Genomic DNA, 26,964 nt, shown 5'->3' with positions numbered 1-26,964 from the left:
GCTACCTCGCATTTTGATCCGAGCATTTTTGTGTGTATAGGTGGTGAAGAGGCATGGTAGATTGGCAGGCAGGCAGGGTGAGATGAGAAAGAATAAGATGAATTGAAGATGAGCTTTGCTTGTGTGAGACGCTTGTGTATTACGTGAGGTGAGGACAGAGACTCTCGGTTGTGTATCGTCAGGTTTAGTGGAAGTTATTGGCACCTTGCGACACGCAATAAAATATTTTTCGAAAATGATAAGAAAAGCATACTAGCGAAGACATGAATAGTGGATTTTGAGTATCGTTTTGCCACTATTGTCGTGTATGTGACTTATACCCTCGCAATCCAATTCCCAATCCATAAAGCCTCTTTCTGTAGCAGCTTCTGATCTAAAGTATAAACACTCTTCATCGTGTCCTACCCACAATCCCATCAGCTCCGACTCGCCCCGGACTTCACATCCAAACCTCCACCCTCCAGTCCTTATCTGGCACACTCTCTCAACATTTCCCTTCTCCCCTCCCATCCTCCTAAACTAAAGCCCTCCCTCTCCCTCCTCAGGCAACGGCACATCCCTAGCCTTTTTATAAGTCCTCGCGAGCTCTAACCACCAAGCGAGATCTTTGTCTGCGTAGTAATCTGCTGTTTTGTCTTCTGGGTTTCCGTTGCTTTGTGGTTTGGTGGTATCCATGGTTGTGTTCAAAGATGAAGAATGAGATGGGAGCGGACGAGCAAGGAGTGGGAGGTGCAAGGAGGAATGGGGTATTTATGACGGTGATATGTTGGCGCCTTGACTAGTGCTAGAGGGTTTTGTGGGTGCCTGATGTTGGAGTCGATGTGGGTCAGGAAAAATAGATAGCGAGGGTATTGCCTGAACAGTTTCATTGAAAATGGATCGTATAGTTCGGTATTGGAGATTCCGAGGATTATGAGTGTAGAGTTCTGTAAGTACATGTTGGACTTCATTGTGGACGAAAGTCACTGGACGGTCAAGGAGATCGAAGAAGGGATTTAATGTGATTATTAGACAAACAATACTCAATATAATGTCTCTATTGCATGAGATAAATTTACTGGGGAAACCCTCAAATGAATTCTTGCTGTGTTGGGGTGGCTTAGCTTCACTCAGGGAGACGGAAAGGGGTAGCTCGCTTAATCCACTTGGTGGAGAAGAAGAGTACAGGACGGTGGTGCGGGCACTCCTATAGCACAGCGATAAAGATCGCTGAAGCAGACTCTCCTGAAAGTGCCAATTGACTGTGCAAATAAATTGTATGCGAATCAATCTATCGTTTTGAGGTCATCTCGTTGCTTGAGCTCAGAGAAAAGCAGCTTGATTGTAGGTAGCAGGTCAGATAGGTCCTTAGGTCTTGCATATCCTCCACATTTTTTGAACATATTGAGAAGAATTCCAAATTAGATACATTAAGATTAAAACGGCGGTAATGTCTTGAACATATCATTTATCGAGACTCATGAGAACGTTGCGGCGGTGCTCCTTCTCGTGAATCAGCCTGAGGGGACAATCGATCCTTCATCTTGAGTCGAGCAGATGAACAGAAGATAACACTAGTACAATTTATGATTACGAACAACTGAGAAGGGTAATTGAGAAGGGCAATGTCTCAACGATATCATTCAGCACTTGCTCGAATAATGGGCAGCCAAGACTTGGTTTTTATGGCCAACATAACCCGTCGTTGAAGAATACATACAACTCTCACTATTACAGTAAAGAAAATATTCACAGCAATGATCGTCTCCTAACATGTCAAATAAGGCTGAGGGGTGAAGTCTTTCTCCTGCAGGTATAGACGAGGCTGAAAGACGCTTAGCGCGACTTTAAAATGGGGCCCTGTGAGTTGTTCCTCAGCCTTGAGCAAACAAGATGGTTCAAGCCCGCATAACACATCGACGACTTCAACACCGAAAGCAACAGCATAACATGTTGTCTCATGGCATCTGGCTAGGAATCCCTCCCTCCTGAGCGCCTTCAGAAGCGTCGAGTCTCCCCTGACCAATGTCGCGACTCCAACCACGTTCCAAGTCGTTAGCAACTTCGAACGTCTCTTCACAGTCCGCGTCTGCCATTAGCAGAGAACCTCAGTCGCGACCTGCAACTCCCATCACACGTCGAAGTACCCGTCCGCCAAATTCTGATCCGCTGTCAGAGCGTGCGACTCTATTTCTTATCCGACGGACACTGTGCTCACAGCTCGGTGAGAAGGGTCGCAGTACACCAACACCTATCGATGCTCTGCTCCCGCCGTTGACGAGTAGCAATGAAGTCGATTTGCAGCTATATGCCTACATTTCAATTATCATCAGAGACTTCGTGCAGACATGGTACGGAAAGATCACCCCGGACCAGACATTTGTGGAAGAGGTATTGAGGATCATCGCACATTGCACTAGAGCATTGGAGCAGAGATTGAGAAAGGTTGATCTCGAGAGCTTGCTATTCGACGAAGTACCTGAACTATTAAAAGCACATGTTGAAGGTGCGAGACTATCAATAATGGAGCGGAATTGGAATACTGATGCTGCCTAGCATATCGCATTTCTCACAGCAAATTACACCCACCACCTTTTGAACAAGATCCCAGGCAAATCTACCACTCCCTATGGCCTTTCCCGCCTTTGTCCACGATCCCTGGAAACGAGGACCAAGCTACGAAGCTGCAACAAGAAAATGAGTCCGCATACAGACAGTTGCTAGTGCAAGGAGTCTTAGCGGTTTTGCTTCCTACAGAAGATCTAGAAAATGAATGTCTGACAGCCCTTGTGGGGCAGGTATTTTCAGACATGATCATAGGAGGTAGCATCGGCGGAAAGGTTTCCGAGCCATGGATGTTGTTGGATGGCATCACAAAAATTGCAGAAGCAATCAAAGCCCAGCTCCCGAAATCAAAGGCTCAAGTCCGAGTTGAGAGGTCCAATTCCAACCTCATGGGCATGAGCCCAACTCATCTGAATAGTCTGAATGGAGGAAATACGAGAGTATGGCGGATCAAACGATCACTTCAAAAGACGTTTTGGCTCATCCTTCAATATGGATTTCTCGCGTTCACAGCGGTTCGGTTTTTTATTGTCACTTTTGCCACGGCATCCTCCCTTCCTTCTCGTATAGGAAATACGACGAAAACCATTAATGCGGCACTATCGAAAGATGGAGTCGAGGCGGGAGGAGACATGTCAAACACTGAGACTGGATTAAATTCTAGTCAACACACGACGTCCAAACAACCCATCATGAAGATGAAGATTTGGTCCTGTGCCTCAAGTCTGCTGGATCTAGACGTACGCATGCCGTGGCTGAGCGCCACAATATCTCTTCTGCAATGGGTCGCAATTACCGGGCCTGGGGAAATCGGGAACACGGACGGGATGGTTGACAAGTGAGTGATGACTTTCTGAAACTCGTCCAAACACCTTTCATTCCATGTCCTGGCGCCTAACAGCTATGTCACACCGCATGAGCGTACGGTCACTTGACCTGGATTGTCCCAGTCATAGTCGAGAACACGATATTTCCTCGTTCTGGAAGTCCAGGCGTCCCTATCTTCCGTTATCGCTTTGCATAACAGGCCTGTCTCGAGGTGTTGAAACGGGAAGGCGGTTATGGCTGTCGAATTCTCCAGCAATTGAAGCCAGACATCCCGTCCACTAAGCAGAAGACGTCTTGATGCTGTACAACTGCCACCCCTGCTCTCGATTACATTTGCTTTTCGCTGCTCATTCAATGGTGTCATGCAAAATCGGCCCATCATGGTCGACCGACGAATTTCGTTCCCAGTCGCTCTATGGCGATGTCATGCCGCATAATTCAAACGTTTTGAGTCCCTTGTCCGCATAACCTGACAATGACACCCATGCCCTCGTTTCGCGAGCGGTGTTGGGAATCGAGCTTGAGTGAGCCTTACAACCGCATCCTTTACGCGCCCGGCGTTATTGTTGCAAGGTCTGCTTATCCGGCTACCTCGCGTCGTACCGCACCTTCCTCCCGCTTCAAGCGGGCACTCGCAGCCACTCGTTTTTGATGTCGCCTTGTGTTTGCTTTAGCTCCGCATGGCCTCCTCCACAGTGGCCTTAGAGCGACCTAACTTGCGCATCATCACTATCTCCATCCTTGGAATCTGGAGCCTTCCCTAGTAGCTCTTTGGGGGCCCTTTCTGCAAGTTTGATGCATACAACTCCAACATCTCCGTCTACACAAAACATCGAATCTTCATGCACGCCTCGCTCTCCGCTGCAGGCTTATGGCGGCGCTTTAGTTGAGGACAAACCTCCAATTACCAAGTCATTGGCTAACGTACGATGTGCTTACAGGATCCTCTCCCACGCAATTCAAACCCACGTGCTGAATCCAGCATTGCTGCCCTTAGTCTTACGCCTTGGACGCGCTGCTCTGTTTCCCAACAACGCTTTAGGGCCCCCACGTACGATGCCCGCTGCGGCCGAGCAACTCCTTATTCGACGCCGATGCGCTGAGACGATCTTGTCCCTCATACCGGTCAAGGTGCAAGACGTATATTTCGGCGCTGGTATAGAGCGGAGAGTCAAGGAAGTCGAGGAGGGCTTGGACGCCTTCAGTGATCCTTATTGCAACAAGCACTTTCTATACGGGGTCGTAGAGTTGATAATCGTACGCCTGATGCCCGAGTTGACAGAGAAAGGGGTTGCAGAACTGCTTGAGGAAAGGCTTAGTTAGCTTAGCAGCAGAACAATGGAATGCTTTCACTCATTCATGATCTGGACGATATTTTGTCAAAAGGGCCTCCCAAAAGCTCAGATGGGCCGCCTCAAGTAGATTTGAAAAAAGTACTAGACTGCCTGACTGAAATATGATGATCATGACCCTCCCACTTCCCACTGGCCCCCCTTTGCTCCCTGAAGGCACGTTGTCCTGGCCAGTTTCCATGTCCCGTCCGCTTGCTTGCGTGCATCTTGCGATGTCTGCTCTGTCTCGCGTTCCCTTCCCCCCTTCCCACCCAAATGAATACATCCATGAAGCCTTTCCAGACCTCTACCAATCCAAGTATGAAAACACCTCAAACCGAAGCCCGAACCAACGACATCCACTCGAGGCAATGCTCCCCAAGTCCAAAGATAAAAACAACAAGACACCGCGTACAAAAAATGACAAACGACGCAACTGATTGCGCATAACGAGAAAGGTAAGAAATCTTGCTTGGCTATAGAAATAGAGAATCGAAAAAATAGCGAGTTCGCGTGAGCGGGAGAGTGTATCCTGGGGTATATTGAGAGAGATTTTGGTTTCCGGATCCGTTCGGTGCCAGCCTGCACCCCGACCGAGTAGAAGAAGAAGAGCGTGGAGAGAGTATAATGGTACGAATAGTAGAAAAGGACATGAGTTTGAAGAGGAAGAGAATAATAAGATCGATCCAGGAGGCGCTTCGGACGCCGATGTACAAAGTAGCTGAGGAAAGCAGAGGAACGCCGTGGAATGTGTTCGTGTTGCGAGAATGCTGGTAAGGACAGAGTTGAAGGAGGACAGATTCGGAATGTACAAGAATTTGGGGTTGGGGGAAAAGTCGTAGATATGGTCATTAACAGCCTGCGCTCATGGATTGCTCCATTTTAGGGGCTTGGAGCTCGCAGTCTTGCTCTGCTATTCGGTGAAGTCCTCCGGGTAGAGGTGCATTCAGTCGTAGTCTCTCGGTGAGCTTCATAACAGTCATGTACTCGTTCTGATCAACTAAGCCATTGGGGGCTTGGTTGAAGAAAATGAGCAACGTGTCCAAAGCCCGTCGAGCATCATCTTGAGTTGGAGAGCTTGGTGCTGAGGATCCAGGTGGTGATTGTAAACCAGTGATAGGTGTACCTGTTGATGGTGGCGCCATGGATCCATTGCTACTGCTGTGGTGCAGTGGAGGAGAAGAGATGGCCGAGTCCATTCCAAACGGTGGTCCAATCTCCTGATTAGGAGAATCCAGAGCTGACGAAGGAGCTGTCGCCGGCATGCTGTACTTTGGTGTCAGGGGCTCGGTTGACTGCGAGGAGATGAATGAAGGGTCGATTCCAAGCATCGGGAACGTTTGACTACGTGGTCTCTGAAAGTTGTTCCCTGGTGGTGGTAGTCGGGACTGTTGTGAAGGCATCCAGCCAGAACTGTCAGGAGAAAAGGCAAAAGGAGCACTTGGGCTCGTAGGACCCCCTGAGAACGAAGAAGGATTGTTCTCTGTAAACGCACTTGACAGAGAAGTGGTACTCTGGGAATTCGAATGTCGATATTCGCTGTTCTCTTGGCCAAATTCAAGGTATCCATTCAGACTGTCAGATCTAAGGTCTTCATTGCTCTTGCTGGCGGACAATGGTGAAGGAGATGGCAAACCGCTCGGTGAAGTTGGAGAGATACCATTCGGTGTTTGTGAAGCTGAACCACCAGCTGAGTCTGGTGCCAATGATCCACTGTCAGAGATGTTTGTCTCCGAGGCTCTTCGAATTAACTTGGCTCCTCCGATGCCGTTCTTTTGCTTGAATTTCTCCAACCAACTGGTGCTGTTGGTCTTCAGATGGCTTTCGTTGTTGCCCACAGTAGTTGCAAAGAATCTGGCCTTTTCTTTGATTGAAGAGTCTGTTATTGGGTGGCCTTGCTTTTGCATGTTTCTGACCCAGTTCGATAATGCTCTTTCGATGTCCGGAAACTTGCCCTTGGCACGTTTGACTGGAGACAAGCTCCGGTCTTCTGGGAAGAGATACTTCTCCCTCTGACGAAGAACCTTCGAGACAGTGCTGTAGATTGATATTTAGTAGACGAACAGAACGAACATACTTTAGACCCATACCTTCGCTCAACACCAAACATAGCTACAACCAAGTTAGTAGAATTCAGAGACGGAGGATTACACATTTCTCACCTCCAATTTCTGTCTGTTTCACAGACGGATTCTCTTCATGGTATTGACACATTCGTCTTCTGTCACTGTCCGTCAGGGTTTTGCGTGGAGTTGATGTCGCATGGATTGCTGGTAGTTTGGCACCGTTCCCTTTCACTACAGGAGCTGACACTGGAGGAATTGCAACTGGCGGCGCTGAATAACTTGCTGGGTTCGTCAGAAGACTGGGCCATGTTGGATTGCTGGGCATAATGAGGGGTAGCAGCTGCTGGTGGGTTGTGTGCGGCGGTGGAGGCTGTGGCATTCTCGGTGGATTGTACGACTGCTCAGTACCATTGTGCTGTTGTTGAAGCGGTTGCATAAAGGCAAAACCTCCATGTTCGTACATTGGCGATTGATGCTGCGACGAGTTGTAGCTATGGCTGATATCTACCCATCCGTCGTTGGGCCCATAGGTATTGTCGTGCGAGGAGTGGTGCTCGTGCTCCATCCCAATCTGCGCCATGATGGACTCGTGCATTCTTTTGAATAAATGCTCGGCTCCAGTAATGTTTTATGCGAAAACAATGCAATTGCAAGACGAGTGAGTGATCGTGCCCTCGCAAGGCGTCTCGATGGTGATGTGTTCCTGGCTACTGTAAGGCAGTCCCTCAAGAACGGCAGACTGCATGCATGATAAGCAATGGTTCCTGGCTGCGGCGTCAATATGTGAACCCTGTCTCTTGACTGCAGCAGCGTTGGAGTTGGAAGAGGCAAGACGGTCGAGTTGACAGCGCGGACGGATGCTTAAACGCGCAAACAGCATAAAAGCAAGTAGTCGGAGAAGGAGTAGCAGAAAGGGAGCATGCACGTCGAGAAGACAACAATCGGTCTGAGTGCCGGAAGAGCACAGAGATAGATGGTGGTGGTGGTGGGAGATGTATGTGCGACCTGAGGTACGGGGGATGGGGGACTGGGCCTGGGAATTGGGACGGGGTGGTGGCAGGTTTTGCAGGGTTTGGTTAGAAGCACAACAGCAGTACTGTAGCAGCAGCAGCAGCCAGCTCCCATGTGCGGTGCGGAGAAGCCAGACGAGCCAAACCGAAGCCAGCCCAGTCAGGCCAAACCGGCCAGAAAGGCCCTGTAGACGACCCAAGGACACAGGCTACCCTCGTACCCGTTCCCACTGAACCCTGCGAACCTTGAAAGGGCTTGACTCGGCATCCAGTCGCTACAGCCACAGCCTGTTGCGAGCCAGGGGGAGCTTCGATAGCGTGGGCGTGGGAGTGAGCGCAGCATTCGTCTACTGATCCTAGGGACCGAGACGAGACGAGAGGAGAGGAGGAGAGAGGAGAGACGAGCGAGAGCGACGACAGGAGAGGAAACGAGAGACGAACAACCAGTGTCAACCACAGAAATCTCCGGCGGCGTGTGTATGTGTGTCCAGGGGAAAAGCCCGATGCCAGTAGTACAGTAACTGGTTTCTTCTCCAAGCACCCCAAACGGTACAATAGTACAAAATCATGCCAGACTAGTGTCCATATGGTTCAATATGGCGGCGGTCCACCAAGCAGTTCCAGCTCGACACGAGCAGCTCTAGTAGGTATGGATGGACAGTACCAGCCAAGAGCGGCATTCAAAGTCCATCTCTGCCAGTATGGTCAATATCAATCCATCAACTAGAGACGAGAGAGCAGAGCTACTACTACTAGCACCCAGGCTAACCTCCTCCCTTCCGAACCATGTTCTCGCTTCCCGACCGCAATCCACGCCATAAACGCACCATTCTCTGTCCAGCGCGGGAGCCAGTTAGTGGCCGAGTCGCTTTTCCTATCGTGAAGACTTGGGGTGGTTTGGGGGCTCAGATTAAGGGCCGCCCTATGCGTCTCCATTTCCTCTTCAAGCCGCGGGCAGATCAAAAGGCCAAATCTGTTTTCGATGCGATCTCGATTCTTTGTCCATCTTTATTCGAATCCGGAGCAGCAGCAACAGCAGAAGAGCCTGCAAAACAGAACTACTACCCTGCGGGCCTAGTGGTGCTAGCCGTCTACAGGTTGCACGCAGCAGCTTTCACTTTTGCAGTTTTGAGTCGGCCGCGAATCAGAAATTCGCTGGCAACCACCCACTCCCATTCCGTTCCACTCACACAACCACGTTATTAGCCATGTCTCGCGGGTTCATCGGTGAGAGAGTCCACTTGGGCACGCGGTCCATCTTGGACTATGGCCCGTTCCTTCGACGGCACTCTTCCATACCGGGCACGAGGCTTTGTTCACTTTCTCACCACACCACACAGCCCGATCCTGGCCATCCAATGCCAGGCCCGGAGGCCAGGAAAATGGCATAAACTGCCACTTTGCGGCCTTCCTTGGCCGATATCGTTTCTGTCAGCAATCCAATGGTCGCGTCTCAAAACGTGGAGGTTGGGAGGATTTATTCAGGGAAGCCAAATGGATAAAATGATATGAACGCAGCGTCGAGGGTCCAAGCACCAGAAGCGACTTCTCGTCTCGGAAGAGATCCGTGGTCCGTCTCTGGCTGATGAGGATGCCGGCCGTGGTCGAAGATTATATTATTACCACTATCTTCTTCGACGATAATCGTTTCTCATCATCCCTCACGGCAGCGAGAAAGCCCGTCGAAGGAAGGCGAGCCAGCCAGCCAGCCAGCCAGACCATCTGTTGAGCCAGACAGACCGTGGCCGCGGTGTCTACGACAAGCTACGTACATGTGCTCACTGCTTACTGATTATGGCAGACTGCTGAGGGACGGGCTTCCATGGCTGGAGATCTCCAGCAAGAGTGATTCAGTGATGCTCAAAAAACTCCTAGCGGGACGAAAGAAGTCAAGGTCGGAAAAGCTTTTCGCCCAATTCGGGAATTAACGTCCCTGGTTTCTTTTTCTCTTGGCGAGTGTCCATTATCGTAGCATTAAAATTGCGCCGTATGGCCTGGTGTGGCACAAGCGTGGCAGACTCAAGATAAAGGATCGGCAGGAGTGAGAGACTTCTGATTCTGCTTTCTCAACACCATCAGCCTCTTCCAGAGTGGCTTGAAATCTGCGCTGATCGTTTGTTTGTCCGCCGTCTCAACGTTACCCGGTAAAGTCCATTCGTACCGTGGAACGCTCCTCGGCTCTTGCAAGTCAATCTTATCTGCTCCGGGAGTGAGATACGGAGCAACGTCTCGTGTTCTAGACTGTCAGCGGAAATCATCACCGTACCTGGACGATCGTTTCGTGCAACATCAGGCTCATGGAAATGCCCAATGGGCGTTACACCACGGGCGGGGAATAGTTCTCATTAGATTTTCTTTGAAAATGATCTTCTCCGGATTTCCAGCGGCTGCTCGAGCATGTTTCTGAATTCGTCCATTTCGTCTATCCTTATTGCGAGGAACGACAGGCTGACAGCGTCTGAAAATTCGTTAAATGCTGGACTCTGAGAGGCTAAATCACCCCCCTGATCAAATGGTGGATTCTGTCTGTGCCAACCTCTAGAGCAGCGAGTCTCCACAATTGTGGCATGCTACCCTATGATCAGGGGGAGGTGCACAGATTCGCGGGAGTCAGCGCTTAGCACAGTACCCCCAGCTCTAGATTGTAAACTTAAATTAAAAATGCACCTGTTAACATTTGAGGCTTGTTCGTCCGAAGGGACGTGGGTGAGTGTCTGGGGTATCAGTTGAGATTCTGGGTGGCAGGTGTCAAGAAAGTCAGATCCTAAACAGTCCAGTTGGTAGTTGCGGCAAAACTCTGTCGCCAGATATTGATTTAATAAATTTCTTGATTTGATTTGACCCCTTCCTTCCCAGATGCCGCGAGGCAGAACAAAGTCTTTCCCGCAATCCACGGCGAGGAGCCGCACCAAGCTTGCTGGTATTTGTGGATTGTCGAGATCCTTGGCCGTCAGCGATCAAGCATCGAGTTTTGGACCGAGAATGATGCCGTCAAATTCTGGCAAAGCCTGCTATATACATCAAAGAGCTCAATCTGGCTTCCAATTTCTGGTTCGGTGCTGGCGATTTGGATGATAAGCTAAAGCTGCGCGGTCTTGGCATGCTGGATATTTGGTAGAATATCAAAGTTCATCCTGGCCTGATGTTGTCACTTTTTGATGATGGTGACTGTTCAAAAGTTAGTCACAGATAAGGCAATAGAAAATGAGAAGAGATGGCTAGGTAGCTTACTGATATCCTCGTCACTTAGTATGTGACTGATTGAAGTGTTAGCATTTTGGTCTTATCTGATGACTGAGAATCATAAAACAGGTCCTATATTCTCAAGAGATGCAGAATCCAACCGTTAGTGTGATAGTACGAACCTTAATCCAACACGCTGCGGTTGGTGTTTGACGGACTTGCCATATACAATGGCCACCCGGAATTGCTCGACAATGGTTTTGTGGATGGCATTACACTGTATTCGTTAGCCAGGGCGTAGTGCCATATGACATGACATGAGATGGAGGCACAAGAACAGCCACTTACAAAATCTTCAACCGTTGACTTTGTAGAACGTAGGACGACGGGTTGCGTGTAATCGGGTAATTTTCCTTTAGGCTTTGTGTATACCCTCACAAGGTTCAGCTTATCCCACCTGCACGGACGTTAGCAGGGAGAACATCAGAAAGAGCCTGGTAACTGGAACACCAGGATGTGAAAAGGCTGTTACAAGAAAAGAAGTGCCAGATTAATTGGTGCGAAAGAAAAGCATGTGAATGGAACGTGGTCCCAACAACTTACATTTGCTCCATCAGCTCATCGATATTCCACCCATGCTCTGACGAGATCGGGCATGCATTGGGAATCCGATATAACAAATCTAGCTCCTCTATTGATATAGCATCAATCTTGTTCAGTGCATATATTACTGGAATATAGCTTCGGCTCTTGGCCTCCAAAACGTCAATGAGGTCGTCGATTGTGGCGTCACATCGGATTGCGATGTCTGCTGATGATATCTTGTACTCGCCCATAACCGCTTTGATCTCATCGTGATCAATATGCGAGAGCGGGACAGTATTGGTGATGCTAATTCCTCCCTTATCCTTCTTTCTGAAAACTATATTCGGCGGCTGTTTGTTGATTCGAATGCCGAAGCCTTCGAGTTCATTCTCGATAACAGCCTTGTCCGTGAGGGGTTTGTTGACATCTAGGACGATGAAAATCAAATGGCAGGTTTTTGCCACGGCAATAACTTGTCGACCTCTGCCCTTTCCGTCCTTGGCACCTTGGATAATACCTGGTAAATCCAACATCTGAATCTTAGCTCCATTGTATTGAACTTGGCCCGGCACCGTTGTCAGTGTTGTGAATTCGTATGCTGCGGCCTCCGAGTGTTGTCCAGTAAGTTTGCTCATGAGCGTACTTTTTCCCACAGAGGGAAAACCAATAAAACCCACACTAGCCACACCAGTTCTCGCAACATCGAAGCCTGCTCCTCCTCCACCTCCACTAGTTGTAGGAGTCAAGAGTTCTCGCTTTAACTTCGCAAGTTTCGCTTTCAGTTGTCCCAAATGAAAACTAGTAGCTTTATTGCGCTGCGTTTTACTCATCTGATTCTGTTAATATTGAAGTTCGATAAAACGTCTGAGTGTCTTACTTCGGCCTCAATGTCCTTAATCTAGTGGGGCATTAGTATAACGCTTTTCAAGTGGGCTAGGCTGATACTCTTGAACCTTATCTACTGTGGTCGCCATGATTACGGATTCTTAGTTATGCTGCTGCAGACGCAGATAGATATTCAATGGTCGTTGTGGTCGTGGCGGGGTTGCTCCGAGAAATTTCGATGTGGGGAATGCGCACTTCGAGATTCAAATAATTTTGGTCGCCGCATGTGCACAGACCACATCCACTAGCACAATCACGTGTTGAACCAATATTTGAAGCTTCTTCAGTGACTGAGACTTGCCTTCCATGAGTTTGTACATAATGGACCCCTCGACTATTTGCAAGCTGTTCTTTGGTCTGGGGACTGCTGTCGATCTTGGAGGCACTTTAATACCTTCGTTCAGGGAGAGTATCATGAATTATGGTTCTCGCGGGATCAATACTCGGCCAACTAATGCTGACGATTCCAAATCCAGGCTCAAAAGGATCTTCGAATATATTGCCGCTATTCAAGTCCCTCATACCTGGTTCACTCACTACTACATCGTCTCCGTGGCTTCTTCGATATTCTGGGCTCACCAGATATATACACATGGGCCAGCTTTCGAGTATCTCGTCTCTCATTCAAAACACGACCCGGAAGGAGTGACCGTCAACCAGATATTCATGGCATGGCTTTTCATGGCTCTTCAAGGCTCTAGGCGTCTGTACGAATCTATCACACTCACGAAGCCTTCAAAGTCAAAAATGTGGGTTGGACTTTGGTTGATCGGTATTGCATATTACGTTTTCATGGGAATTTCTGTCTGGATTGAAGGAATTGGTGAGAACAGCGCTTGATTTGCTCTTTCTTGAAGCTAATCCTCTAGAAATTTTAAATCAGAGCGACGTGGAAGTAAAGCTGTCGAAACCATCTGTCAAGACCCTTCTTGCGGCTCCGCTCTTTCTTCTAGCATCTGGGGTCCAGCATGAGTGTCACAAGCATCTTGCTAGTCTCAAGAAATATACTCTCCCACAGCAGCGTTTCTTTAGATACGTTGTTTGTCCACACTATACCAGCGAATGCCTGATATATGTAGCTATAGCAATCGTGGCAGCCCCCAAAGGTTATCTCCTGAATAGGACGGTACTCGCGGGTCTTGGATTTGTGGTTTCGAATCTTGGTGTAACAGCAGACTCGACAAAGAAGTGGTATGTAGAGAAGTTTGGGGCTGAAAATCTTGCTGAAAGATGGCGTATGGTGCCATATGTCTATTGAGTGCATCAGCGTTTGCCAAACATGCTGCCCAATGTACCACCAAGCTTCGACACCTTTAGGACGTCCCTGTATGTGAGACTAAGCCGGGTCCTCCGTTCAGATCGATGATTCTGGATGTTAGAAGATGTCCGCAAGAGATCCCAGTTTGCTACAGTAGATGAGCCAAGATCTACGTCATCTGTAACGTTTGCAATACCGTGCATAAAGTCCGCATATATTTGGTCCGTTGTGATAAGAAGACTGCGAGGTTCCTGTAAGATCTTCCACTTTGGTTCAGCCTCCCGAGAACCGTCATCCTTTGTGCCATATATATCGAGGCATAGTGGGCTCCCCAAAGAGACTGTGCAAACTACCGGATAATACGCTCCACCATCTTTATGTGGCATTATGCCTTGACCTGGCAGATACTCGTTGATCAAGACGTGGTTTGGAGCGCCGTGAGGACTTTCAGAGAAGATATGATCGGGCTTCGATGCAGTAATCGGCAAGGTCAGGAGTCGAGTTATGACTGGTTCCGTGAGCCATTTTGGGAGAGGGCTGTCAAGGAGTGTATTGTTGGTAAGATCGGAAGGCCAGGTCTGTAAACGCCTTTTGGACAACTGCTTCCATCGGGGTTTGGGAGCTGTTTCTATCTGCTATTGTCAATAAAGTGTCACGAATCGAGACAGTCATTAAACACTCAAACCTTTTCCAGCAGCATCCGCTCTTCGTCAATAGTAATGAATTCTGCGATGTAGAAAGCACTCGAAGGAAGAGCCTGGATGCGCACATGTTCTAGACTCCCTGGAATCGTGGTTAGTTCTGATGAAGCCATTTGTGTAGCAAATTGTGGAAATTCCGGCCGAATTGGGTAATCTGGAATGTGATATTATCACAACGCAACGTCGATAAGATGTCAAGGTCGTCCCATCAATCTTTCGTAAGAGTCGCTTCGAGAGGCAGACTTCACTTCTCGTCTTCGCTGCCGCAAGTGCTCCTGGACATGGATAGCCAGAGGCGCAGGCAGACTGAGGAAGCGACTTGGCTCGACAGGAACCTCTTCTTCAGGTCAGAAGAATGATTGTCGACTTTCGATAAGAGTATTACGTGTGCCCCGGTATGTTGAGTCTTCTGATCCCTTGTACGAGTAGGTTACCGGGAGTGCTTGTATGGTGGTAAGCTTCGACCGCCGCCCCTTTTCCTGTTGTTGTTCCGTCGGGCGAAAAGATCTTCAGCCTTGGTTTTGGTGACCGTAGAGCTACATTCGCCTAGCCGAGTCCAATGAAGTGGGCTTCTGTCGACCTCAGAGATGGGTTTCCTTCATTAAGATCACGACAAACGCCTCAAGATTCACGATTTCCACGAATATTCCAGTCCTCTGCTGTGTCGCATGTGCAGAGCCATCCTAGACTTTCGACCACCTAACCGTACCGTCTCCCCCCATTGTAACCTTCTCTCCCCATCACGATAGGACTCGGATGATCCTCCTTGTCCTTTCTCATCGACACGATCAAAGTGTCTCCCAATAAACCGGTCCACGATGCTGTACAGGATAAAGCGATACTCGGGCTGAATGACATGGATGCGAAAGGTGTTGTGGACGCTGCTGCCTCGAGACGCAGCGACTCGCCCGATGTATCTGTTGCGGAGCCTGACGGGGTGAAAAGCGCATTGTCAGGCACTCCAAATGGCCTTCGATCATCGCCGCCCGTCTTAGCAGCAGATGTTGCGATGGATATAGATCCTCCTCGTGGTTCTGGAGAGGTGGCAGACAAGAGTGACTCGGAAGCTGAGACCATTGTCCTTCCTGGAAAAGGTGGCCATTCGCCCTCGAAGATTCGCAAATCTATCAAACACGAAGACCGGAGTGAGGACGACGAAATGAAAGACGCGCCCGACAGTCGAGATGCTGATGTTGACAATGGTGTTGATGCTAACCATGAAGATGTGCCCAATCCAAGCGAGTCGACCACCGCAGCTTCTATGTTGGGAAAGAGAAAACGATCCAAACATGGAGTGGCCAACGACGATAATTCACACTTGGGGAACTCCAGCGGACTCAGCTCAGTGCCTACCTCTCCCGTTGCGACAACGCGATCTTCTCTCTCGAAACCAGCAGCCTCGGATTCTGAGATATCAAAATCGCCTTCGCCACGCTCCCGTTCTCGTTCTGCCGTCCGCGATAAGGCAAAATCTGTGGATAGAGCCTTTCCTCGTCGCAAGAACTACGCTTCTGGCTCAGGAGACGAAGACGAAGCTGGGACATTGGGATTCGGGAAACAGCGGAATCCAGGCGGAGATCACAAATCGAACAGGGACGGTCGTTTGACCAAAAACCATACTGAAGCCACCCCTCGCAAGAGAACCAGGTCAACTTCCCCTCATGGACGAGCTCACAAACGCAGTATCTCCAGTCAGCTACCTGCCAAATCCGCCCATGGATTAAGCCACAAGAAGAAGCGTGTTCCAGCACCGCTGCTGTCTACAGAATATCATTCTGACGAGTCTTCTGCAAGCGGTAACTCCCATCCACGAAGTTCACGTTTACGCAGCCTCGCCGCTCCGATCACTGGTGAATCAACCATATCGCCGGCGAAGATGGCTCCGCACAAGAAGCATGTCAACTCTTCTGGTCAGACGCAACTAGCAATCGCTTGCAATCGTGGTAAATTGGAAGCTGTCAAGCAGAGATATGAAGACCGTCCTGGTGATCTGAATATTCCAGACCACGCTTTAAACACACCTCTACATATTGCGAGCTTGGCTGGTTGTGCAGACATTGTCAAGTTTCTCATTGATACGGGACATTGCGAACTCAATCCGATCAACTTGGATCGGGATGCTCCTCTTCACGATGCAGTTGATAACAAACACGTTGAAGTAGTCAAGCTACTCCTCGATGCTGGAGCAAATCCAAGCATACCGAACAAAAACCAGAATGAACCTCTAGAATTGTTAGATCTCATGCTGGACGAAAATGACGGAGAAGACGGCGACGAAGATGAAAATGAACGCGAAGCTGCCAAACTGGAAATTGCTGAGATGCGAAAAGCCATCCTGGCTGCAAAGCGGAAATTCATGGATGCTCGACGTGGCTCGGAAGACCACCAGATGCACGATCATGGCGAAGGTCGCGAATCCCACCCGAAAGAGAGCCCCAGACAGACTCCTCCAGCACATGAATCGCTAGCCAGTGGACCCACGAATCGTAGAACAGCGCGCTCCCTGATGAAGACGAAGGACCGCACTTTATGGATGGGTTATACAATAGAAGAATTACGAGCTGCTGCAACTGAAGGGGATGTAGAGTTCATCAACCAATTTCTTCAAGTCAAATCTGATGTCAACGATCCAAGAACGCTATACAACGCTGCTAGAGGAGGCCACGATGCGATCATCAATCTGCTTTTTGCCCTTGGCAAATTCAACCCAGATCCCGCCCCTTTGGATGGATTACCTCACGAACAAGCTACTCCGATATTGGCTACCATTGGCAAGGATGATCACTTGGAGGTCCTTAAACTCTTTATAGGAAATTCCGATTTCGACCCAACTCGCCGCATCAAGGGTGAAACTTATTTTGAGATGGCAAAAAGACGTGCTGGCCCTAATTGGCAGGAAGAAGAGCAAGTTCTCAAAAGTGCGTTCGAGGCTTATCAGAAGACACACAAACCATCGTCAAGCAAGCCCCGCTCTCCCGGTATGCGACGGGATGGGAGAGAAGCAGACCGTGACACGAAGAAATCCATCCGTTCTGATGATGCTCAAGGCCTTCGTACCCATAAAAGAAGTACATCTAGCCCCAAGACGAAGGATTCAGAGCTGACCAAGAACCTGCACCGGAGCAATTCATCAGTTGGACAGTCTAAAGATGGACACGGTACGGGCAAGAGAGGGCCCGGTCGGCCCAAAAAAGACGATGGTGCAGCGTCCAATGCGTTATCTGACCGCGAAACGAGTCCTCTTGGGCCACCTAAGCAGAAGTCTCAACCCAAGAAATCAGAATCTGATTTGACACAAGCCTCAGACAATGAGCCCACTGCGAAGCCAAGAAGGAAACTTGTGTCGGGGAGAGAGCTTAGAGATGAACGGGAGCTTGAGAAGCAAAGACGCGCTAGCATCGCTTCCAATGCTTCTACCGCATCTCTAAAGGACAAGCGCGACCGCGGACCACACGATGCGAAATCGGATAAGTCTGACGGGAAATCCAGCCCAAATTTGCCTCGAATTCCAAAGGGTTCCAGTGCATCTCAGAACGAACGAGAGTTGGCTGCAGAAAAACAGTCTTCCGACAAAGACAGGGCACGTTCACTAAAAAGAGACGATTCGAAAGACAGACTCACTGCAATTCGCAGTGAAAGTCCAGTGAAGAGACCTCGGAAAAGCGAAACTCCTCCACGCTCAGGCATGCAAGAAGTCACTGCAGCGTACGATTCTGGCGAAGCTCCCAAGAAACGTCGCAAATTAGATGGAGAATCCAATGGCAAGAAGCACGAAGATACATCTGGCTCATCACCGGAGCATCGCACCTCTGTTGCGAAGTCTACTGTGTCTAACGAAAAGCACAAGCCGACCTTAGACCCGAAGAAATCACGGAGCACTCGGAAGCCCGCTGAACCACGCGATGCAAAGAGCTCTGATTCCTTCGAAAAAACATCACCCAGCCGTCCGGCCAAAGTAAAGACCTCAAACTCGACTCCTGAGGTTCCAACCAAGAAGCCAAAGCTGGTCCACGAACGGCAGAATGAAGAAGCCGTCAGTGGTCGATCGGCGTCCGCGAACTCAGATGAAGAGGAGGCACAACGGCAAGCACAATTACGACGCCAAAAGAAAGAAGCAGAGGCCCTTCGCCTGAAGGAACTGGAGGAAGAAAAGGAAAGGGAGAAGGAAAAGGAAAGGGAGAGGGAAAGGGAAAAGGAAATCGAGAGAGAGAGAATCGAACTTGCGAAACAAGCTCGCCTAGCTCGAGAACAGGCCGAAAAAGAAGAACAAGAGAGACAACAGAAAGAAGAAAACGATCGGAAAGAGCGTCAAAGAATAGCTGATGCCGAAGCTCAGGCCAGAGCTGCGGAGGAGGCGCGGCTGCGTTATGAAGAGCAAGAGAGACTCAAGCGTGAAGAAGCCGAACGAAGACGTGCGGCTCATGCCGAGCAGCAGCGCGCCGAACGCGCGAGGATCGAGAAGGAGAAGAGAGAGGAACGCTTGTCAAAATTGCCACTCTTGCTGAAATGGTTGGACATGGTCAATGAGCCAAAATCGCCCGAAGTTGCAAATCTCTTCAAGACTATTGTTGGTTATCGATACGACACTATCAAACCCGAAGCGCAAGGTCATCCAAGTGGTCGAGAGCAATGGATGCTCAACACCCATGCCGCTCTACTGCTTGGAGAAAAAGACCTTCAGCTTTCCCGATGTAAGTTTCCAACAAAATAAGTTTCAAGCACGCGCTAACTATGTAAAAAGATACTGCCTGGGACCGCATCCACTTGTCTCTACCCCAGAAGATTGGTGTCTGGATGAACAATAGTAACGACGGCTTATACTCACTCTACAGCCCTCCATTGACTAGCTTGCGCAAGCAACTTCCCACTCACAATGAGCCTGGCCATGTAATCATTGAGAAAAATAAATCGCTCTTCCTCGGTCTTGATCTATTCTTCCTAAAGGTTCGATTCCTCGCATTCCTTTTATCGCTCGTTTTCTGACGACAGTGACAGGTCTCGGAGTTCATGTTTATTGTCCCAAATTTCCCACATTTGCGCAACATAGAAATGGAAGTCAAGTACCAGGAGCTTCGCGAGCCGCAATCCCACATGAATCATGGCCAACTATTCAACCAGATGAGATGGAAGGGTGATCCAGAGACAGTTCCAGGACAGACCTGGGCACCTACATCCCGATTCTATCTCAATGGAGAATTCGTCAGGCAAGGCGAAGTGCTAAAATCGAGAATTCTCACAAAGGCGCCTCCTCTGGATAAGTTTCCCAGACGCGAAGGCATCACCCGAGTCCACGAAGATGATCCGGATTATGAAGAACAGTGCAGAAAACAAGGCCTTTACGAAAGACTGCCCAGTTATCAATCGCCTGTCTCTTCCAACAACCCACACCTGGGTGATCTTGATCAACATAACGAACGAGTCAATGGGATCACACCGCCAATGTCCGACAAGTCTAAATCGATTAATGGTGGCAGTCCACATCGGACGTCTTTATCAGAATCTGTCACGTCTCAAGTGCTTACTAACGGCATCAGTAATGGAGATGCCAGTCCTGCTATGATCTCTTAGCGGCACTTCTTTTTCACTGTTCAAATGACTCATAGATTTGTGGTTTTGATGCGTTTCGATCATCAACACCAACATGGGAGCTTTCACTACTATCATGAGAAATGATCACAATCGGGTCAACTGGCGCTATCATGGCTAAAGGGGCTTAGCGGAACGGAAATCTGGGCGCATCTGTTACATTTTGTTGTAAACATGCTGTTGTTTGGCACGGAAAACTTTTAGGGTTGAGTGAATGTACAATACAGGGAGGCAGAAAGCAAATAAGGATATCCTGACAGGTCCTTGCTGGAGTCTACGGTTACTTGGGTGGGCTTGTATATCCGTAATCGACCGAATGGAAGATTGGCTTGCTTACAGACGGAATCGTAGATCTTGTCTTTGATTGTCTGTGACCAAATCTGACTCTGATATTTGCAATGTTCGGGCATAATAATCCAGTGGTTGTCTGAACATGCAACTTGACAATTGTTTGGATTGTGAAGCTGCCCTACTCTCCACCATTTCGAAGGTGGTTTTCAAAGGAGGCATCGACTAAAAATAAAGTCCCAACTCGATATACACAATTGTGGGCCGTAGCACGCAACCTCAAATCTGCACTAGAACTCTTAAATAGTACTAAAATATTACCTAACTTGACTATAATTTTATATCCACATTCCAAAGCCCATTCGTCGGAAGGCAGAAAAGGGGCAAGAAGATTAAGCGACTGGGCGTCACTCTTGATGGTAGATGCAGGCAGTAGGTAAAGGTTGTTGATTTCTAAGGCACCCACTCTTCTTCGAGTATATAGGGTTTTACGAGTTATTCGAAATGGAAATCATGTTCTTGGGTGCATGTTGAATCGGATATTTGTATCACTTGCATTATTGGAATTTGGTTGATTTCGGGAGAGAAAAAGAGTCTTTTAGTTCAATTTGGTCTACAGTGTGTCTACATGCTCTTATAGATAGTATGTTTACTGAAGTCTGGTCATAGCCAGACTCTTGTTACTGGTCATCTATTCTGATCAGTTTCTTGAGTGTAGATAGGGAGGTCGGAGTCTGATCTAGCCAGACTCATATGTTACTGATCATCTATTCGGATCAGTTTCCCGGGTGTAGAGGAGGGAGGTTGGTGAGCAGTGCTCGTCGGTGCGCCTTTCGGCGAGCTTCTTGCCCGGAAAGTTGCTTGATTAAGACTTCTATTTTGTTAACCAACTCCTCCTGTGTAGGAGGAGTCGGTCGAGGTTGTTGTGTAGTTACAGGTGCAAGAGTTTTGACTTCTTCTTCGAGCTCCTCCACCCTGGGAAGAGTTAGTTGAAGTGGTGCAGTTACAGGTGCAGGAGTAGTTTTGACTTCTTCTTCGAGCTTCTCCACCCTGGGAAGAGTTAGTTGAAGTGGTGCGGTCACGGTTGCGACTGTCTCGGTCTCCTCTTCATCTTCCACCTCGTCGGCCCAGTTGAAGCGAGGGCTGGGCTTGAGAAGCGCGGCCAAGCTGGCTGGGCTAGAGACGAGCTCTGCCTTTGCTGGTACTGCTACAGGTACTGGAGTCTTGACTTGAGCGCTGACTTGAGCGTTGACTTGAGTCTTGACTAGAACCTTGACTGAAGTATTATTTAGAGTTTTTACTGGAGTTACAGTGGTGCCGGTGAGGGCTGGCCCCAGTGTGGTCCCAGGCTGAGGTAGCTGGAACCTTTGCAGGGACGAATACCGGTACCGGAAGTGACTCTTCCAGCACGGGAGTAGTCTCGGGCTTAGGAGCCCGAGCCTTCTTCTTCTTGGTCGCAGCAGCCGAGGCTGATGCTGGCTTGGAAGAGGAAGAACCCTTTGCTGAGCCAGATGCAGAAACCTCGGGACCGCGCCAGTTAGAGCGGGCCCGCCATGTATTCGACTTAGCCGCGGGCTTTGGAGGAGTGACTGGCGCTCTGGACACGGTGTTCCAGTTGCTTTCATCTTCTGCCCACTTGGATGCTGCCAGGCCTCCTTGGAGGTTGATGGTAGCAGTTTTTGGGACAATGGTTGAAGTATGTTGAGATTGCTGACCAGCAGCAGTCTCAATTCGGGTTCTGGGGGTGAAAGACGACATTTGATGGTTGTTCTGGTACTTAAGTTACTCGAAAGTTGGTTCTGTGAAGTTTTTTGTGTGCAAAGAAGTTCGAAGATTGGTTTTCGAATAGTTTTTGGTGTATCAGAGTTTGTGTTTGTAATGAAGAATGAAGAGCAGAATTCCTTCGGAACTTATACACCTCTACCATCATCTGTTCGACACAAGAACAGTGTGTACCAAATGAATGAGCTTGTTCAGGAGCCCGACCACAAGTTGGGAGACATATAGAGACTATGGTTGATCGTTATGAAATGGCTCTGTTGTTCAAATGGGCCAGCATTTTAGATGCTATACAAAGAGACAACATATTCGAGATAAACAAGCGATAGGCCATACCTGAGGACAATGCCATTGTCTTCAAACAGACACTTTAAACCACTGAACAAGAGAACAAGGGCATTTCACAGAGTATTTTCTCGCCAAATCTCATCCTTCTCGTCCATCATCAACACTTCGTAACAAATACTCAGCATCAACAAAACCAAACTCCACAGAGCTAACATCTAAAGCAAATTCTTGAAAGAGTATCAAAAGAACAGCCAAGCAAGATGTGGCCCAACTATCCGGAAACACGCACCGTCAGATCTTGTGGCTGTGTCCTGCGTGAGCGCAGATGCACACTTGCACAATATGCCTTTGCGGACTTGGAAAAGGCATGGAGACAACCTCCAAGTAGTGTCAAGTGGGTAGCTCAAGAGGGTCCGTGTGGAGGTTCGCTATGCCCCAACCCTTGGGCTTGGGTTGACCATCAAGTGACTGGAAAGCCTGAAAGGTATCGAGACTAGGTCCGGACCGTGCATACGCAAACGGGCTGGTAGATGCCTCTGTAAGGAATGGAGACTTGAGAGGGGCTTAAAGCCACTCGTGTGAGAGACATCATGAATCATAGGCCACTAGAATGAAAGAAATTGACCCCTTAAAACTGTACAAAAAAGATTATGTGAACTTTTGATCGTGAGCACCCCCACACACACTTGCTTGCTTTGTCTGCAATTTCAGACGTCCTAACAACGACGGACAAAGAGCCTCGAGATACACTGTTCACACAATGCCACTTGTCATAATATGTGATAGAGGAAGAGTTTCATCCTTGGTTCACCTCATGTGGAACCCGAAGCTATTCAGATTCCTTGGTTGTCAGGATCCGCGAGAACGAATATAAGGTCGAGATCAGTCATCTCCAGCTCTTCTCCTCAAAACTTCATTTGGCTTTTATATATACAAGAACTCGAGCGAAAACGATATCATGAGCTCAAAAACACGTCCTCTTCTCCCGCAAGTCATTAACCAGCCCTGTATCAGCGAGACGAAATTGACAAGAATGCTTCTCAGGAAATTTGGCAACAACTTCAGGATTCGGCATCATGGACCTCAGCCTACTCAATTTCGTATCGTGATCTGGGTGCCAGAAAGACTGGCAGGTGAAGAAATCGAACGGTGTCAATATGAAGAGATTCAATGGCGAGAAGTGCGTTGGTGAGGTATAGCTGTCGTGCTGAGGAGGTTAAGAAGAAAGAATGAAGTTTTATCCCATGTAGCAACTAAGCTCTTGAACGTGTCCAAGGGTAATGTAGCAATCGTGAAGTGATTTTATCTAGCAATGGAACTTGGGTTTTTGGACCAGAGAAGCGAGCATGAAAACTTCAGAAATCAGACGAACAATGAAACTCAAATGAATAATGAAACTCAAATGAATAATGCGAGAGCTGCCATGAATTATTCAAACGCAGTAGTAAAACAGTGGAAGAATAATGCATAAAGAAGGTTTTTCTCAGACAAGCACGCAGACACAGAGGCAGACTCACATACGCTTTGGTGAAGAGAGAGGAGGCGCAATATGCAACTTTTGCGCGATTTGCACAACCTGCGCTGTCCGCGCTGTCCACGCTGTACGCGCTCGAAGCGTTTATCTTGGTGGTCAACCAAGTATTATCCTTCCCAGGAGTGATGAGCGAGACTCGCGCTCCAGGCGTCCTGACTCCTGACTGCTTGTAAGCAACAAAATAATACACTATCAAACGTAAAAAGATTCATCTCAAGTTTGGAACGTGCAATACAATTGAATAATATAACAAAGCGTGGAAATAGTAACGATTTCAGTGCATGTGCTAAAGTTCAAGAACGACATTGTAGTGGACATCAACGCATAGCAGACTGTCAGACGGAACATCCTACTACACAAATGACTTTTGGGAGGAAGATGCTTGGTTCGAGTAAAAGAATACGGGAAGGACGACAAAGAACGAACTAAACGTCTCAACAAAATCATAAATTCAAAGTTCAAAAACACCAGCAACGGGGAAAAAAGTCAACAATAATTATGAAGCAAATTTCCTCCTAACCCTATCCCCAGCATCCAAAAGCTTCCGTTTACAAGCCATACAAAGCGTAGCCAACTTCTCTCCCTCGATAACTGTAACGACGCATTCCTTGCCCACCTTAGAGAGTGTGCAAGACTTGAGTTTGATGCTGTGGGGATAGTGACCGCAGGAGAAGCTTATGATGTGGTTTTCGCACATGGCTAGGTATATATGTGATGAGAAGTGGCGGACTTCCGGGTTGAAGGATTCGGGGTGGGAGGTCGTTTTATGGGGGATATAACAAAGGAAACTCTGTTTTGGGAGTGTTGAATAGGTAGAGCTGGAAACGGATTTTTCTTTGTCCTGGACGATTTGGAGCAATTTGGCCAAAGATTTATACAGCCTGAATATTTTGACAACTCAAAAGTTATAAAAGAAACAGAGAAAGATGATTTCCAGAAGTTTTGAAGAGCCCGAGGATGCGGTATATAGTCAACTCCTCGCTTTATGTTCATATGCCCCAGGTATCAAAGACCCCAGCGCTTCATATGTGACCTATATACCAGATCTACAAGTAAGTTGTCACCGATGCTTCAACTTCGACTCATGCTCCTGCCAAAAGTTCCTGCAAGTTCGATGACCCCAGTGCTCTATCCACCACTCGCCAAAGCTATCTTCGATCTGAAGATCAACTTTACTAACTCTCTCTTCTCGTTTTAACCCACATATGACGCAGGGCTTAGGTGCTGTTAAAACCCCGTCTTGAGCCTTGACATGCATAGCTTCACTAATCTCGGGTATGACCAAGTGTTTGGAGCTTTCGCGCATGCTCTGGTTTGCAACAGCAATGGCAGATCGTAATCGTCCCAACTGCTCTTTCCATATCCGCACCACGTCTGCTGCTTCTCGGTCTTCCTTGGTAACTTCTGACTTGTCGACACCTGTCAATTTCATGCCACCTTTCCCCCCAGCGGCCGCAGGGCCTATCTTCATGGCTTGTGAGAGTAAAGTGTCTCGTTTCCAACGTAGTTTTCTCCCAGCAAGAATGTGTGCGCCAACAGTAGCAATAAGGAGGTATGCTCGCAAGAACTCAACGGTGGAAGGATCTGAAATGATTCGATTCTTGAGTGAGAAAGGCTGGTTTGCTACTGCCTTGAACAAAGTCGATTGTGGTAAGTCAAATAAGCCTGGATATAATGATAGTAGCACGGAAGGCGGTGGGACGTTTGACGGAGGAGGAGCGGCTGTATCGACAGATGGAGCAGTTTCTGTGACTTTGTCGACTGAATCCCAAGCCCAAGCATCTGCCTCGATGCCAGAAGTTGGTCTTGCAGACGGCACTGCAGGTGTTTCGGGAGGTAAGTCGGCAAAATCACCCCATTCCTCGTCCAATGTATCAGGTACTGCAGGAGAATCTTGGTAAGGCGCCGGCTTTGGGGCTTCGAATGAGGGCCATGCTGTGACAGGCGAGGCACTTTTTGGCTTATCCTCTTTCTTCACTACGGATATCTGCTTCGTAGCTAGACCTAGATCACCGAACGGATTCCTTTCCTTGAAAGACGGAGATTTTGGAGCCTGTGGATATGGAAGAGTACCTGCATTCAGCATGCTAGGAGTAGGAAGTAATTCTTTAGGTCTCTTTGACGTTTTGGGTTCAATAGTTGTAGCTCTGAACAGCTCGTTCAAAGACTCTGAAGGTGGTGGATATGCTTGAGGTTTAGGAACTGTGACCGTTTCGAAGTCTCCAAATTCATCATCGTCTTCGGGGTCACCAGAGAGTTCGTCGGCTGCGTCAAAAAGAATATCTCCCCCAGAGGAACTCTTCCGTATCGGAACTGGCCTCGAAGGAGGAACTTCCTTCGTTTTAAGATTTGTGCGCGGAGGCGAGTCGGGGTCCTTCATGTTGTTTGCAAACATATCAAGCGTCGATCGACGTACCCCGCTGGGTCTTGATCCATTGTAAGTTGTCGCACTGAACGCATTCTGGTTTTGTCTCGTGGTAGAGGGCAACAATTGCTGAGGAGTGATTGTCTCGAAAGAACCCCAAATATCATCTTGTGATGTATTCTGCTGCTGTTGTTGTTGAGGCTTCACGGGCTGAGCATTTCCAAAACTCCCCCATATAGCCCCGGCAGGTTGTACTGCAGCAGTGTTCCATTGTGATGTACTAGCTGGCTGTTGATATGTGTTTCCACCTTGATCCGGACTGCTCAAGGAGAAGAGATCGTTCGATGAGGGGGTCGAGTTTGGCTGCGTAGTTCCTGGAGCTTTGTAGAAGCTGTCGAATTCTGCGAGCAGATCGGACGACATTGTGACAGGTACGAGGATGGTGTGTCTCGAGGTTTCTTCCTAGAGGAAGCGCTTGAAATAATGATCTGGCAGATGCAAGTTCACCTCCTATCCAATTGCCCGAGCACCTTTTTCTTTGTCCAACATCGTAGAATCGTCGGACGTGTCGTTCCCAGCTGTTACGAAGCAGTTTTGAATTTCTCAGTGGCGTTTCGCGGATTGTCCCTCTTCAGCGTGGCAGAAAGGAGGAAGGAAAAAGCAACATCCATTCGATGATGCAGGCGAGGCTATTTCAGGAGAAGAAGGCTGATGTCAACTGGGATTGGCTCGT

General features: G+C 48.5%; 8 protein-coding genes across 8 annotated transcripts; 3 read left to right on the top strand and 5 right to left on the bottom strand.

The window, feature by feature from the left end:
- Positions 1-1,901: 1,901 nt before the first annotated feature.
- LY89DRAFT_424384 (uncharacterized protein) lies at positions 1,902-3,617 on the top strand. Its single transcript, XM_018207429.1, has 2 exons — positions 1,902-2,485; positions 2,536-3,617. Exons 1-2 carry the CDS (start codon positions 2,005-2,007, stop codon positions 3,384-3,386), a joined length of 1,332 nt encoding a protein of 443 aa, XP_018075411.1. The 5' UTR covers positions 1,902-2,004; the 3' UTR covers positions 3,387-3,617.
- A 1,838-nt stretch (positions 3,618-5,455) lies between these two features.
- Positions 5,456-7,472, bottom strand: LY89DRAFT_424139 (uncharacterized protein). Its single transcript, XM_018207428.1, has 3 exons — positions 6,866-7,472; positions 6,794-6,815; positions 5,456-6,740 (listed from the first exon to the last, which is right to left on the bottom strand). The coding sequence occupies exons 1-3, from the start codon at positions 7,362-7,364 to the stop codon at positions 5,555-5,557; spliced, it is 1,707 nt and encodes a 568-aa protein (XP_018075410.1). The 5' UTR covers positions 7,365-7,472; the 3' UTR covers positions 5,456-5,554.
- Positions 7,473-10,890: 3,418 nt separating this feature from the next.
- LY89DRAFT_424133 (GTP binding protein-like protein) lies at positions 10,891-12,602 on the bottom strand. The gene is made up of 7 exons (XM_018207427.1): positions 12,501-12,602; positions 12,425-12,445; positions 11,566-12,377; positions 11,311-11,419; positions 11,145-11,239; positions 11,011-11,036; positions 10,891-10,947 (listed from the first exon to the last, which is right to left on the bottom strand). The coding sequence occupies exons 1-7, from the start codon at positions 12,519-12,521 to the stop codon at positions 10,928-10,930; spliced, it is 1,104 nt and encodes a 367-aa protein (XP_018075409.1). The 5' UTR covers positions 12,522-12,602; the 3' UTR covers positions 10,891-10,927.
- Positions 12,603-12,731: 129 nt separating this feature from the next.
- On the top strand, positions 12,732-13,960 carry LY89DRAFT_424051 (3-oxo-5-alpha-steroid 4-dehydrogenase-like protein). The gene is made up of 2 exons (XM_018207426.1): positions 12,732-13,255; positions 13,302-13,960. Exons 1-2 carry the CDS (start codon positions 12,739-12,741, stop codon positions 13,688-13,690), a joined length of 906 nt encoding a protein of 301 aa, XP_018075408.1. The 5' UTR covers positions 12,732-12,738; the 3' UTR covers positions 13,691-13,960.
- Positions 13,696-14,504, bottom strand: LY89DRAFT_577470 (calpain; the record flags this gene model as incomplete). Its single annotated transcript, XM_018208894.1, has 2 exons — positions 13,696-14,322; positions 14,376-14,504. The coding sequence occupies 2 exons, from the start codon at positions 14,502-14,504 to the stop codon at positions 13,696-13,698; spliced, it is 756 nt and encodes a 251-aa protein (XP_018075407.1).
- Positions 14,505-15,448: 944 nt separating this feature from the next.
- Positions 15,449-17,572, top strand: LY89DRAFT_568306 (ankyrin; the record flags this gene model as incomplete). Its single annotated transcript, XM_018208566.1, has 2 exons — positions 15,449-15,884; positions 16,017-17,572. Coding segments are annotated over 2 exons (1,992 nt in total), but the record flags the coding sequence as incomplete, so codon positions are not given.
- Positions 17,573-21,041: 3,469 nt separating this feature from the next.
- Positions 21,042-22,023, bottom strand: LY89DRAFT_665514 (uncharacterized protein; the record flags this gene model as incomplete). Its single annotated transcript, XM_018212849.1, has 2 exons — positions 21,042-21,541; positions 21,576-22,023. 2 exons carry the CDS (start codon positions 22,021-22,023, stop codon positions 21,042-21,044), a joined length of 948 nt encoding a protein of 315 aa, XP_018075405.1.
- A 2,706-nt stretch (positions 22,024-24,729) lies between these two features.
- Positions 24,730-26,896, bottom strand: LY89DRAFT_609404 (uncharacterized protein). The gene has a single exon (XM_018210517.1). It carries the CDS (start codon positions 26,652-26,654, stop codon positions 24,927-24,929), a length of 1,728 nt encoding a protein of 575 aa, XP_018075404.1. The 5' UTR covers positions 26,655-26,896; the 3' UTR covers positions 24,730-24,926.
- Positions 26,897-26,964: the final 68 nt, after the last annotated feature.

The sequence above is a fragment of the Mollisia scopiformis genome (genome assembly GCF_001500285.1).
Source record: "Mollisia scopiformis unplaced genomic scaffold LY89scaffold_5, whole genome shotgun sequence".
Lineage (NCBI taxonomy): Eukaryota > Fungi > Ascomycota > Leotiomycetes > Helotiales > Mollisiaceae > Mollisia > Mollisia scopiformis.
Note: the sequence above shows the minus strand (reverse complement) of the source record. Positions and strands in the feature narration are given on the sequence as shown.